The 14849-nt window shown below is 35.1% G+C and overlaps 1 protein-coding gene across 5 annotated transcripts in view; it reads right to left on the bottom strand.

Moving 5' to 3' along the window:
• Positions 1-14849, bottom strand: part of BIRC6 (baculoviral IAP repeat containing 6) — a 178083-nt gene that overhangs the window by 102481 nt on the left and 60753 nt on the right. For 4 of the 5 annotated variants that reach the window (XM_061991164.1, XM_061991166.1, XM_061991167.1 and 1 more), the window contains exons 31-43: positions 14573-14706; positions 11927-12064; positions 11047-11174; positions 10317-10448; positions 8301-8516; positions 7743-7926; positions 7216-7371; positions 6735-6868; positions 4953-5106; positions 4088-4204; positions 2952-3106; positions 1645-1771; positions 798-908 (exon numbers count right to left, since the gene is read on the bottom strand). In XM_061991164.1, coding sequence (XP_061847148.1) covers positions 798-908; positions 1645-1771; positions 2952-3106; positions 4088-4204; positions 4953-5106; positions 6735-6868; positions 7216-7371; positions 7743-7926; positions 8301-8516; positions 10317-10448; positions 11047-11174; positions 11927-12064; positions 14573-14706 — 1886 coding nt within the window. The remainder of the gene's footprint in view (positions 1-797; positions 909-1644; positions 1772-2951; positions 3107-4087; positions 4205-4952; positions 5107-6734; positions 6869-7215; positions 7372-7742; positions 7927-8300; positions 8517-10316; positions 10449-11046; positions 11175-11926; positions 12065-14572; positions 14707-14849) is intronic. The other variant, XM_061991168.1, reaches the window with a different exon arrangement.

The raw sequence follows: 14849 nt of genomic DNA, 5'->3' as shown, positions 1-14849 counted from the left end.
GTGACCAAGTGAGTCTGGGTTTCTTTTTTCTGTAAGTACTGTCTTTAGCCATGTGCTTAGAGTCAAAATGGAATTTAAAAGAGTTCTTTTAAAGACGAGGGACTTGGTCTAACATGTAGGATTTAAAAGATTCCAGTCTCTAAGCTATTTCATATCTTCTTTAGCCTTGATGACAAGGCCATCAAAGCATTCCTTATGCCAGATGTCTTATGATAGTGATATGATAGCGAGCCATTTGGATGCTTAATTTCTTCTTTCATCTTCTTGTAGAAAAATCTCACTCAGAAAGCAAGATTACTTCTAGAGTGGTATGGAGCAATATATGGAATGTAAGACAACCTGGTGTACATAGGGAAATGAAATAAAATAAAAGGGCTGGATTTATTTTGTAATATATTCAGCTTCTGGGGGCTTATTTTCAGATAGTTTCATATAAGCAATGAATTGTGCCTGTGTATTAGCAAAAATAGTACAGCTGCATCAGAAAAAAAGGATCTCTCTCATAGCACCTTAATCTTTCCTTTCTGTTACCTCTTCCCATCGTAAAAAGCTAATTCCCAATGATCACTAGCAAGTCCTAAAACACATTTTTAGAAGACAACATACTCCTAATGACACTTTCTTTTACAACTAGGGTTTCGGTTTACCATGGTACAAGTAATTCAATAAAAAGCCTGAAGATTATGGAAAATCAACAAAAGGAAAGTTCTGGTAGTCCTTCAGATGGGAGTAATACTCATTCATACATCACCAAAACTGGCAACATAAAAGAAAAACCCAATCCAATCCAAACTTACCATTAAGCTGCATATTTGTCATGAGAGTTAGGCTGTGAAGCACAAGGCACCATGTCCGGAGTAAGGTATTAGGATACCATGCCAGAACTGACAGGAAGCTAGTTACTGAAGCTGTCAAGAAAAACACATTTTTCCAAGCTTTAATCTTCAGGGTATTACTATAAATTTCTTATTTCTATTGTAAGGTGATATATTTATGATTGTTTTTAATATTTACTTTGGTTTGACAACTTTGTTTCAGGAAATTGGGGAAACAAGCTTCACAAACAGTTCACAGGGGTTGGCCCACAGAAATTTCTACTGTGCCCAGACACTGACATCTCAGAGAACAATGCAAAGGAATTGGTATTGAAACGGTATCATGGAAGTCAGCCTAATAGGCTCGTTATAGAAGGCATTAATGTATTGGACTATCAACATAACATGACACGTTATAGAGAAAAAAAAGAATTCAGTATGTCTTTGTACCAAATCAGTAGTCTGATGCCAAAAAGCAATAAGGCTTTCACCCTTCACCAACACCTTTGATAACAAAAGGATCCTAAGATGGTATGTAAGGAGAAGAAATTTGTCATAGAAGTCCATACAAGTGCATGGTTCACCTTTGACTAAGAAATGTATATTAAAATAGTCATTTTGGGAGCAATGATAGAAATAACAAATTTTACAATCTGATTTCTGAAGAGATTTCCTAAATGCAAGGAATCAGCCGTCAGTTACATACTAGCTACACGTTTATGTTAAGAAGATAATGAGCCCAACACCTCTTTAATAATATCACAGAAATCATCCCAACACTGATCTTACATATCCTGAAAATTAATTTCCCATATTTAATGTATTTTACCTTGGTTCAAGGAAATGACAGGTATTCGATTAGCATTATAAAGGAAAATATCGGCGCCACTATCTTTACTTCCAGAGGAGCTGGAATTCAGGCTTAATGTGAGCCATAACTGTAAAAGTGATTCAAGCTGAAAAGAAAGGGAAAAAACTCACTATTATAACAAACTCAAGTGTTTTTCCAGAACTCCAGAGTATAAAAGATGATCTGTTTTGATTTTGAAAGTCTTATCTCTAAAGGTCCCTTCCAACCCCTGCCATTCTATGATTCTATGATCTACATCCTCAGCTGCTGCTGTTTTGCTGAGAACACACACGCACATACACACTCTCTACTTCCAAGATTCTGATAAACATAATATTCAAGCAAATTCAGGCTAACTGGCAAATGATTCTGCTATGTTTTTGTAATCAATCTCTTCTAAATACAGTTAAGTTTCTCTTAAGAAGTTTCTTCAAACATATGTTTAAAAAAGCAGCTTTATACAGTGCTCAGAAATATCTGTATCATAATCATACACACTGTAATAAGTTTGCACGTAAGCTTTTGGAACCTCTCAATATAGTCAAGCGATGTTTACCAGTCCACTGCAATTATTCAAAAGGAAAATTTAATTCCTGGGAAACCTCCCTCACCGTCAGACAGACAATGATACTCCCTCTAAATAACTCTTTTGAGGAAAATAACTGTTCAGCTTATTCTAGGGAAACATCAAGGTCCTTTAACACAACCATAAACTGCACACAAATTGCACTTGAAATGAGATTTTTAAAGAATAATTGAGGGACTAAGTCACACAAAATCTAAACAGGCACTCATATGTATCAAGAAATGAGTTTCTAAACCTTTTCAAAAAGCACCCTTTTAATTTTAACATTTATGATCACTGGGTAATTCAGGTCTGGGAGGTTATACAATCCAATCTTCTGCTTGAAGAAGGGTCAACTGATGTCAAGCTAGGTTCCTGTAGGTTTATCCAGCTGGGATTCAAAAATCCGAAGAGATGGAGATTGCACCCTTAGTGACACTCTTCACTACCAACCTAACAATTATCTTTCAGTGAACTTGTTTTTAAATATGAAAACGTATGTGCACTTTTTTAACTGTAATGGGAACTATCTTATCTGATAAAAAGCTTTCAGCAGCTTTTCTATTACATTGTTGGTACCCTTGTCCATGACAACTATAAATATAAGCAATATAGCACATAATACTTAGAATGCAAGTAACCTGTTAAGAAGTATAGGAATACAACTTTGAAATTTACAGAAAAATACTATCAGAACATTTCCAAGTTCATAATTCTATACCTGTACATGATGGACTTGTAGCATGGAAAAGAGTTTGTTGAAGCATGCACTCAGCATAGGTATAGATGACAACTGTACAATCAATTGGGTATTTTGGTTGGCAGCATGTAATCCTCTTAGTAATGAATCATCTGTTCCACTAGGAGACTGGGTTACTAAAAAATAAAACAAGTATCACCATCCTCCCATTAATTATTTTGTACAAATTTCTAAAAGTAATTTCCTTGCATTTTATATTTAAAGGAAAGACATTAATTTTGCAATTTAAAAGAACATCTTCAATGATGTCTTTAGCTGAATTGGACTACTAACTACCATACTGTGAAAGGCATACTTGAACAGCAGATATCTCCACTTTCCCAAAATATCTTCAAAAAGTGAGCCTACACACACATTTTCACAGTTCTTGTTAAAAATGTGTTATAGGAGTGTCTTGAGATAACACAATGGTAAGACAAACAACTGGAAGATGCCTTTCATGCATTATGGTAAAACCATCGCAGTTAATAATAGAATTTCAGAGAATAAATGCTGAGATTGTTACCAAACCTACTCCATCATCAGATATTCAACTAATACTGTATGCACCTATAAGGTACCCAGAGAACTACAAAGAAGTGTGTCCTAACAAGATGTGCAGCGCAGCTCACTGAAAATACATTCAAAAGTAAATTGGCATCATCAGTGCTTTAAAACATAAATCTTACTGAACAGTTCAGCTCAAAATTGTATTCAACTGTTTTCACTTCCATCACTGAATGGGTGAAACTGTCAGGTGCAAAGCAGCTTTCAAACTGTTGTAATTTCATAATGAAGCTTCACAAAATCAGGAAACTTAATGTTTACTTGCACCTACATAAAAAAAAGGAAAACAATTCCTGCATTGCAGTATAATGCACTGTAAAAGACATACTGCATATTTGGTCAGTTTCACAACATATATGTCTTAAGTATATGTTTACACATAATTCAAATAGCTGAAAAGAAAAAAGAAATATTTCTGAAGTTCAGTCTCAGAAGAAAATTCAAGTGAAATTTAACTTTTTCTAAGGTGCTAAGTAACTACAGAAAAAATTAGCACAAATCTCAAAGCATCATGGTCATTAGGTGAAGTCAGTGATTTGACGTGTAGTTACATGTAGGAGATGTGTTTGTTAATGCTTGTAGAATGGAATCGGCCTCCAGAGTGGACATCATTTTCAGCATCAGCTCAGCCTGCTGTTCAAGTCCAACTTCCAGACGTGCATCTAAAGCTACACAAGGCGACAAACAGAGTAAAACTGAATTATATCAGAGACATATGTGATTTGTTACTCTAATTTTCTGTGCAAGCAATTTAAATGTACAGTATAAGCTAAACTGAAAAAAATCTCAGTATCCCTAATAGGACGATTCACTTCTATATATGACAGAAGTAGAAAATGGAAACTTACACACTGTGCTGAGCACAAGACTCTTATATACATTAAATATATAATTAATAATTAAAATAATAAATTTCATTTATACTAACGTATTTCCTTTCACAATCACTTTAGTCTCACACACGACTAAATCTGCATATGTTTAAGTTTGTTTTTCCTATGGTAAAAAGCTCTCAAACGATAGAGCTGTTTTTCCCCAGTGTGCCAGGGGAAAGATCTGTCACCCTAATTCAGTAGCACTCCTCCAAACTAAACAAGTGTGCCACCTCATACCTTAGGGTAGAGTCAACTATGCAAAATATCAGTCAACTACGAAAGAACTTTCAAAATTTCCTGTGAAAACAGGAATAATTGGAAGCTATTAAGTCTGCATTCAAAGATATAAGAAAATAAGATCTTCTGCTATGTTAGGCTCTTTTAAACGTGAACTTCACATAACATTCTCTCAGTTACCACAGAAAAACTGTGGCATATAGAAAATTTCACCTATTTGCTTAATGAATGCAGAGATTGCTAACATCATTTGATAGGCAAAAATGTTGCATATAGCATCACAGAACTTCAGTTTATTGCTTACCTTGAGAGACTGACACACTCACAGTCTGTGATCCGTTTTTCTCTGTAGTTACTGGTGGTTTTGCAACTGGAATACCAACACCTCCAATGTAAGGATTGTAATTGTAGGTGCCATAATCAGCACCCCAGTAATCATACCAGGTGCTGCTTATAGGCTTGAAAATAAAAGAAAACAAAATAAAAAATAATCATCAACTCTTTAGACAGCCAAAATACAAAAGTTAAATTTGTAATGACTAATAAACACTGAAGCTACAAAAAATTAAAGCCATAAAATCAGATCCAATAGCTTTAGTAAATTTTGTTTCAATTTTTATTGCAGTGTAGGCTACTGAATACTTAGTGATTGTCAACATCCAGCAATACAGTCAGCTGTCTCAAGGACTCAAGAAGTCAATGTGTAAATGTTATCACCTTTTATTTACACATTTGTACCATAATGTAAATTTGGAAGTACAGTATCACAGAGATATTTGGAGAGAAGTTATTCATCAAGACAGAATACTATATTATTAACTGTACTACTTAAGTACCTTGAAGCCTCAGTGAGGCTCAGGGATTATACTGGGTTCTGCAAAAGAAAGAGTTGAATAATCTCTACTCAAGTGTCATATCTTAAGGCACTAAGAAAGCATATGGATCACAAGGAAAAAAATATTAATCTAAGACTATACAAAGGCAATTTGTGTATGCCTGTCTTTTCAATGCCAAGATCCAGTATCAACTGTCACTAGAAATACCAATGCAAATCCTAAGGATTATGAATGAAGAAGTGTTTTTCTGTATGGTTTTCAGACAACGTCCAACCAGGCAACAAGCTCATGAAGGTAACTGTGGATGAAGTGGACTAAGGAGTACTGCCACACAAAATAAAGCAGAATAAAAGAGGGAAACATCGTTAACGCAAAAATTGAGCAATAAGTGGAAATTTTGGTAGGGCGAGATGTAAAGATAAAAAAAAAATCTTTGTATGATATGTAATCAGTGGAAAGACATATGAAGGAATACAGGGGAAAAAAAAAAAAAAAGAAAATTCAGTGTTTCCCAAGCAAGTGATGAGAAAGATAATTAAGACGAAGTTAAATGAGGCTGAAGGCTTAAGTCAAGAGTGAGAGAAGTGAGCAAACTCCAATGGACAGTATCATCCTTATGGACAGAGAAAAGAGACTCGACATTTTCCAATGAACAACTGTGTTTCTTGACAACTAAAATATTTTTGGTTTTTACTATACCTTGACAATATTTGTTACATCTAAACATAATTTTACTATCCCTGGTATGTTTAGCTTCCAATTATATGTGAAAATTTCATAATTTTCTTGTTCCATAGTCAGACAATTTTTGAAGTTGGCAGCTTCTCTTCACAGTCTGAGCACTAGCTCCTGCTGACTATTTTTTAACAAAATACTAGCTGTATTAACTCTTAAGATCCATCACAGAAGTAAAAGGCACTCTATTCTTAATAAAAAGGAGACAAGACTACATCTTATTTTTCTTTTGTATTATGCTTTTGTTGTCTTTAATATGTACTAAAATAAAAGTAAACTCAGAATCTCTTGTTTACATGGATGTCTGTGACAAGTAAAGTGCTTTGTGGTCAAGTGAAATATGAATACAGCTGAGATGTGAACATAATCTTTAATTTATTTTCTTTTGTTCTACTTTGTAAAAAGCTAAATGCATGTCTAAGACATCAAATACCACCAATGAAGTGTAAGAGAAAAGATTTCACCGTTTTACACGTAAATGTTATCCTGAAAACTCAGGTATGACACACTCATACCTTGAACACTTTGGCTGCAAGGGGATCTTTTTCCAAATCAATATCCAAAGGATCAATATCAACTTCCATCAAGTCTTGCAGTAATTCAAGGTCAATGTCCTTATCTTTTTCCAGAGATGTCAGAGGTGGAGCACCTTTGAATGATTAAAAGAGTCTTAATACTACCAAGTGTAAGTTATAAAACATATATCATATGCTTACTAGATAATTTTAAGGCTTTTAATATTAGGACTCTACGGGGAAAGTTAATAAACATAATAAAGTTGTTTAAATAATTGGAAAAATACACATTTTTTTCTGACCAGGTGTAAAACCAGCTTGAAGAATTGCTCATATTCTCCCCATATTTTCAGAAACTCATCATCCAATCACCAAAAATCCTTTACTAGTGTTTTGATAGATGAGTCAAAGCAAAGGTTTTTTTACTTTTTACAGTATATATATGAATATATTTATATGTCAAGATTATGGAACAATTTACCTGTGATGTCATGTGTCAAAGGCTCATCTATTGTTTCCACTAATTGAACTGTGGACTGCTGGAGAGCATCATCAGAATCCCCAGCCGATGCTCCAGCATCTTCTCCCAAAGCACTTTCTTCCATAGCTTCAGCTGCTATTGGTGCCAACAACTCTCCTATGTATTAGATTAAGCAGACAACTCCATTTCAAGCTTTTTTCCAGTTGCAAATTAACATCCCAGTGTCTAGGCCAACAGTCCGTTTTCGTTCACCTAACTCTAAATTCTCTAAGAGCTACTTCTTCAAGGGAGAAGCTCTGAATAATTTTCAAATAATAAGGGTCACAAATATTGACTTTTCAATGCACAAGTCACTAATTCAGGATTGGTTGTAATCTCTATTTGAAGTTGCCTTTTTTTTCCCCCACACTAATCTCAAATTTATGATTTTCCTATCTTAATACTGTGAGCAGATCCTAACATAACAACAAAAAAAAACCCCAAAACTTTCTTCCTTTAATTCTGGAAAACACAAACTTAAAACAAACCTGCTAGAATATCCTGAAGCATACAAGTCAGAGAATATTGAGCCCATGCTCCTCCCCAAGAGATGTCTCCTCTGTTAAAATCAGTTCCAACAAGAAGCAGCAATAATCTTTCCAATTGAGTCTCATTTACAATCTCACACAAATGAATTGTTGGTCTTGTAGCATTTGCAATTCTTGCAAGAACCTATAAAATAAAAAAATGTATCTCTATGTATCCATAACAAAATAAGTAATGGCTGTAATTTCTATGATTATCAGAATTTGCTTACAAATGAGAGGTATTTTTATTGCCTTAAATTTTAGAATTTTACAAGTAGAATTATATGAAAACATGGTTTTGTAAAGTGACTTCTCTACATAATTTATAAGCCATCATATTGCAAGGTACACAAAAGGTGAAAAACTACCTCATCAGAAAATCTACCTCACCAGAAATTACTACAAATTTTAATGCTGCATCTGATTTTTACTATCAAGATGGCAACAAAACAGTAATAGGAACCTAATTTAATGCAGTCTCCATTGCAACTACACAGTAACATTACAAATTCTTTTTACCTTACAAACAAACAATAGTAAATCTGCGTGACAAGTAAAGTCCATAGACAAGAGAAAGAGCGCCAGCTTCTGTACTACAGAAATACAACGTTCATGTGACAGTGTAAATGGAAGTGGTTCAATTTCTGGAGTTTCCTTTGTTGTTGATACTTCTGTATCTAAAGTAGAACGAGGCCATTCTGCAGTCCGACGTAAGCGTATTAAGTCCTTGAAGTGCTACACAAATTAAACATGAAACAAGTTACATTTTAAAACTGATCTCTAAATCTTTTCCCTGTGAAAATCTGAGTCAGTAATAACTAGTTGCAAGTTTTAAAAAAAGAGAAGTCTAAGAATATATAAGAATTTGGAATGGAGTTAAGGCTTTATTGGTAAAAACTGGTTATGGTAGCATATCTCAGGTGACAGGCTCATAACTAAATTACCCAATTCAGCACAAGTGCCAATTAAGCTTTTTGTTTTTGCCATAAAATGTATTGAGAATATGTATTTTAGGAATTCCTTTCTTATTTCCACATCTGCATATAAAGCTATGGTTACCATAAAACAAGCTGCATATAGAAATAGATAATATGGAAATTTATCCTTAAAAGAATGTTGACTTCTCAGTTCTTCACATTAGATTATTCATCAATCATTTCTAACTTCCTCAATTATTTCTAAGGTACAAAGTGTCCATAAGCCACTGTAAATTTAAGTAGTCTAGTACTTGATCAGAGCTCTAAGCTTTAACCTCTCTGACTGAGGGCCTACAAATTCAATGGGGGAAAGAAGATGCTTTTATTAATCCTTCAATCCACCAAGGGCACATATTTAGCAGCTTAGTTCATTATATCAGGTACATAAGCAGTCTAAAATGAAACACCACAAACACCTCTTGTAGTCTCACTTAAGCAGTAATTACTAAAGAGAATTTACTAACACAAAAGCTTCAGCTGTCTCCTAAATGCAGTAAATGTTTTAAGTTACACCTTGTCATACCTGAAAAAGTGATTAGTAGGCAAAGTAGTAAAAACTGCTTGAAATGCAATTATCGTGTACAGTAATACCATAACTAGATGTTAAGATACTGCAATGGGAAATCTCTTTAGCTCAACATGCTCTTTTGATGCAACACGGCTGCTATAAAGTGAAACTTAAATAGCTGGACAGCATATTTCAGCCAGTAACTCATTTAAAGATGTCTCAAGGGGGTTACCACTGGAGTAGCACCCTTGATATAACCTGCTGGAATAAAGCAGAAGAAAGTGCAAGAAAGAACAGCTCATGACAAGCAGTTAGTGAAATCTTAGGGTTTTACTTCTATGTTGGTGTTTAAATTTGAGTTGGTTTTATTTTTCTTAATTAATGGAAGACGTGAGATTTCCCGTTAGATTGTCTGCAGGGTCCAACATTCTATAACCTCTTTCCACAGGCCTACTTTCAGTCATCCTAGCAGACACTATCATTTCTGGAATTAGAGTGTAATTAGAGAGATATCTAAGTTTGGTAGCTAGAAAGATTTACACATTTGTGTTCCCTGCAAAGTCCTAGTTATCATCTCTAGAAATCCCAAAATAATTCTTCAACTACCACATCCACCTTCAGTATCTGGGGCTTGCTGCAAGATGCCACAACTTATGTGATCAATACTTCTAGAAAGCTGAGAAGCTCCCGAGAAAGCTCAGAAAACATTCTCAAAAGTTGTATTTATTAGTTTGGGGAGACAATCATTGGCATGATTATTTTCTGATTACTTCTCTGATTACTCAACCAGTAGAGTCTTCCCAAAGTTACAAGGTCATTGGTGATTTTGTCCATGACTACCTAAAAAAAGCCCCGTAGAAGGATAAACTACTTTTTTCACAGTGCAAGTAATTTCCAGATGGCTGCTGTTTTCAGCATCAGAATGTACTTGAGAGCAGCCATGATGAAACAACTTTTTAAAATAATGTCAACATAGGACAAAAATGACTGCAGGAATGGGTCTTTTTACACAAAGGACAAGAAGTCAGTTACAGTTTCAGAGCATCATACCTTTGAAGTAGCCTGCTTTAGTTTTGCCTGTTCTACTAAAAGTTTGTATGATGATCCTTTGTTGCTTTGTATTTTCTCTTTTTCCATCTGTTCCACCAAAGCCTTCTGTTTTGCTTTTAATAAGTTAAGTTGCTAAAAGAAAATGTTAATAGGAAAAAATGAAAATTTAAGCAATAAGATGTTAAAAGGATCAGTATGTTCACATGATAGTAATCTTCAGGTTGTAACTTGAGCTTTTAGAATACAGTTTGTATACAATTTTAACTAAGACACCATAAGATGCTACTAGTAGACCCAGAACAGATGAAGTTCAAGAAGAAACAGTATTTTTAAAGGAGCTCAAGACATACATGCCCAGGGTCATAAAACCTGCATGGTTGCAATTAAAATCAAAATTTTACATCTTGAGAATTACTTATTTTTAAACCACAATTTAGGTGTCTGCAGTCAGGTATACTCAGATTTCTCTAGAAAGCAGATTATATTTATTGTCCAATATGGGCCACAGAGTGCAACAGTGCACTCCAACATCTGTTTTTCCAGCAGATCCCATGCCCTGCAGTTTGAGACAAATGTCAGAGAAGTTAGGCAGCCTTTAGCTACAGGATCAGACCTATGCAAAAGCAAGGCTGAATGCGTCCCAAGGCCAAAGCTGTTCTTTCAAGAAATGAAGTAAACTAGAAATGAAGTATACATCTATGAAAATAGCCACTACCATGCTGGAAGTCACCTGTTTATGATGAACAAGCTGTTTTCTGATCTTTCGAGAATACAATCTATCTAGGCTACTGTTGCCTTTAGTAGATCTGCTCAGACTCTGAGTGTGAAGGCTATTATTTATAAAACTCCACTGGTTTCCTAAAGGAAACAGAAAAAAAGGAAAATATTAATCTATCTCATTAAACCTTACCTAACTCCAGAGAAAAGCACTTATCTTGCAGCAATGGCTGACATCTCCATACACTAAATTCTACCAAAACAAGCATAATATAGGTCTCGGTATCATTCAACTATCACCACTGATGGTAATATTTCTATGTAATTTTAAAGCACAGTGGTACCATGTAGTTTTCATTATTTTGAAAACATGTAAGGAGGTAAGCAAGACCATCCTAACTAAAAACATCTGAACAACTTCATTATGCAAAAGCTTTATCATTTTCATTTTTAGAAAATGTTCAAAGAAAACCATAATTAACCCACTTATATAATAATAATAATATAAATAAACAGACAAAAAAAAGCATTTTAAGAACTTGAAACAAATACCATGGCAATTGTAAAAGCAGTTATAAAGTCATACTGTTGCCCTTTCTCACAATAACTGTCTCAACATGGTGTACTCACAAGTGCCAGGTCTCAGAGTCACAAGACAATAATAACAGACATTTTACAAATGAAACTCAACCCCATATTTTTTGCTTAAATAAAGAAAAAAGGAAGAGGTTGTATTTCTGAAGAAAAGGGAATGTAAATAAGCAAACAACAGTGTAGATAAAATGATCACAACATGTGTTTTTAAAATCTCACTTTCCAAGTTAACTAAAAAAACATTTTAAGCATTTGAATGACTCCAAGTCACAGAAGGAAGTTTTGATACTGTTACATACCTGTCAAAAAACGTTCCCTCTCCTTTCCATTCAGAGGTTTCTTTGCTGTGGCAGCTTCATCTTCAACAGTAGCTACATAATCCAGTAGTCTGGACACCAGCATTACAACCCAGCTGATCATGGGAATGTCTAAAACTCCTTCAAAATAAATAGATTTAACTGCCTTAATGAAGTTTTAAAGCTTTAATGAACTAGTTTTAAAGAAATTATAAAAAGCACTAGAGGGCACACATTTCATTAGGCCACAAAGATTTTTTTTCTTAAAAAAAAAAAGAGGATAAGAACCTAAGCACCCAGAAATGAGGGAAGAAATCAAATACTCACTACAGAACTGAGATGCGAGAGAGAATGTTCTTATAGTCTGATCAAGTCAGAAGTCAAAAGCTTCACCTCTACTGTTAAAGCTAAAAATTAAACACCAGTGTTTCTTAAAAAGTAAAAAATACTATATCTACGTCTAAATTTCCTACATATCAAAAGCAGAATGCCAGCTGCTCACACAAAAGCACGAGTTAGATGTCTCAGACGCCACAGTGTGTAATTCCTCCACTGACCACTGCTCCAACAAGACAGTTCTAACTGTGTATCCAAATACCTTCATTTTTACTCCTTTGTTAACATATTTTCATGTAGCTGTTTGAGTAAGATGCAGGAAAGCGAAGACTGAGTTCAGACTAGATGAAACATGCTGGTAGCACTTATGATTGGCTATTGGCTATTCAGACCCATACACTGAATACAGTATTTTTGTACAGGCAGAAGGGAAAAAGCCTGTATCTTACACATGCAAGAAAATATCTTTGTATGCGTGAGCAAATCCAAATGAACAGTTCTAAAGAGAACACATGAGTGCTCAATAAAGACCAGAAACCTACAATTCATATCCATTTAATCACAGGCATTATGTAAATAGCTTTACATAATATCCATACAGCAAACTCATCAGTACTAGAGGTTACATGCACATTTTCATATCTGAGCACTGTGCTGAGCCACATTTGACTACACTACATTTTTCATGCACTGACTGCAAAAGAAGCTTTAATTAACTTGAGCTACTGTTAATCCCAGGTCAAACAAGAAAACTGAGGTGCAGAAAATGACTTTTCCAAAATCACATGTAGATGGTGGCAGCCCAAGCAATAGGATGCAGGCCCTGGCTGCTAACTCCCTTTTCTGTCCACATTGGTAGAAAAAAGCCCACTCCAAGCAGGCAGATTAACTGGAAACCTCCCTGTAACAGGACTTGAATAGAGACTGCAGACTACATTCCAAGAACAGAAAAGGGTAGCAACCATTTTTGGTTGGCAGAATAAAAAGAAAGGAGCTTGGAGCCTGCTGCAAAGTGAAGTATATATCTTTTCATACCTCTGTTTCAATAAGTGCATTTCTTTTCCTTTTATCTCTTAAAAATTTAAATTTTTTTAGCTTCTCTCCCTCTCTCCAAGTGTCTTCAGCTTATTCCTTTTTTTACCCCTCTGCCTCAAAGTTTCTAACTTCTCTCTATCCACAACACTCACCTCTTGCTCTCATTTTTCTTTGTTTTCTGACTTTTTCCCCAGTAAGTTCTCACCCCTTTGACACTTAGTTATGCGTGATAGTTTTCAAATAGGAATTTCTTCTGCTGCACCTGATGCTTCCACCACACATAATAATGCCCTAGTACTCACCTGTACTGTCCAGGAGGAAGGAAGCTGGAAGACCAGCAAATAAAGCTCTGAAGTATCAGTTACTTCTGCTTCCTAAAGTCCTCCGTGAGGACAACTAGTAAGGCAAGAGCTATGAAAGGAATTGGCAGCTGTGGGGAGAGTGCAAACAGAGGTAGAGGAGATGTAAGCTTGGATTTGCCTCAAACTAGTTAGAGACTACATCAGGATATGGCCAAGATAAAGTACATGGTAGATCAATGGGAAGCAAAAGGACAGCTTCTGACACCAGCTGCAGGTTTGTTTGCATCAGGAGACAAAGTAAAAAGTAAGGACAGAATCTCAGCTGGCATTTATCAACCTCACAACGCTAAGAATTTTAAACAACCTATCTTCTACAATGCTTTGCAACAAATGAAGTAGCCTAGAGTTCAATGCTTTCGAAAGCAAGCATTTTCTTCAAACTCAGGAAAGCTAAGAAAACACTCAAAGGAAATCAAGTTTGAAAAAGATAATTTCAGTAATTTTTTTTAGGGTCAAAAAAAGTAAATTACTTGCGATCACAAAAACACACCCCAAGTAGTTTGCAGATACACCTACCAAACGTCCTCAGAAATGCATTTTAGCTCAAGAACTTGAAATTTAGAAAGGATCTCATGAGCAAAAAGGGGCACTTCTTCCCAAAACACTGAATTCCAAAGTCAATCACTGGTCACTAGATCCATCTACACATTGCATGCACCCCTCACTTTGTTAAAACTTTCAATCTTCCTAGCTGAATTAAAAGCAACCAAAGAGATTTTGCTTAGGTTTAAATGTGGGTGTGTGGGGAGGAATCTTTTAGCACCTAAAGAATAAGAAGTTTCAGCACATTTTAAGACAACTGTGTTTTGGAAATATAGTAAGAGTGATTTCTTCTGTTAATACACCAAAAATTGTGAGCTAGACTTTCAATTTTCTAGTTTATAATGAGTATGTAAAACAGTTTCCCAAGGGCTACCTTCAGTTCTTCTGTGCACAGGTAAATGAGGTTGCAGTGGTGACAGCAGGTTATCCAGGAGATTAAGTAAACTTTCTAAAACACCACTGTTGCTAAGCGATCTTTGGCCAATGCAAGAAAGCAACATGAAGACCCTAAAAATAAAATTTACATGTTTAAAATTTTATTTCTTTTTCAGATCTGGTAATATTCTGAAACACCCTTTATAGAACAATATTCCCCTAGACTTTCATCTGAGACACAAGCAGATTGTTATAGAAAGCACTACTGCACCTCA

This window comes from Colius striatus, chromosome 2, assembly GCF_028858725.1.
Source record: "Colius striatus isolate bColStr4 chromosome 2, bColStr4.1.hap1, whole genome shotgun sequence".
In the NCBI taxonomy this organism is placed as follows: Eukaryota; Metazoa; Chordata; class Aves; order Coliiformes; family Coliidae; genus Colius; species Colius striatus.
Note: the sequence above shows the minus strand (reverse complement) of the source record. Positions and strands in the feature narration are given on the sequence as shown.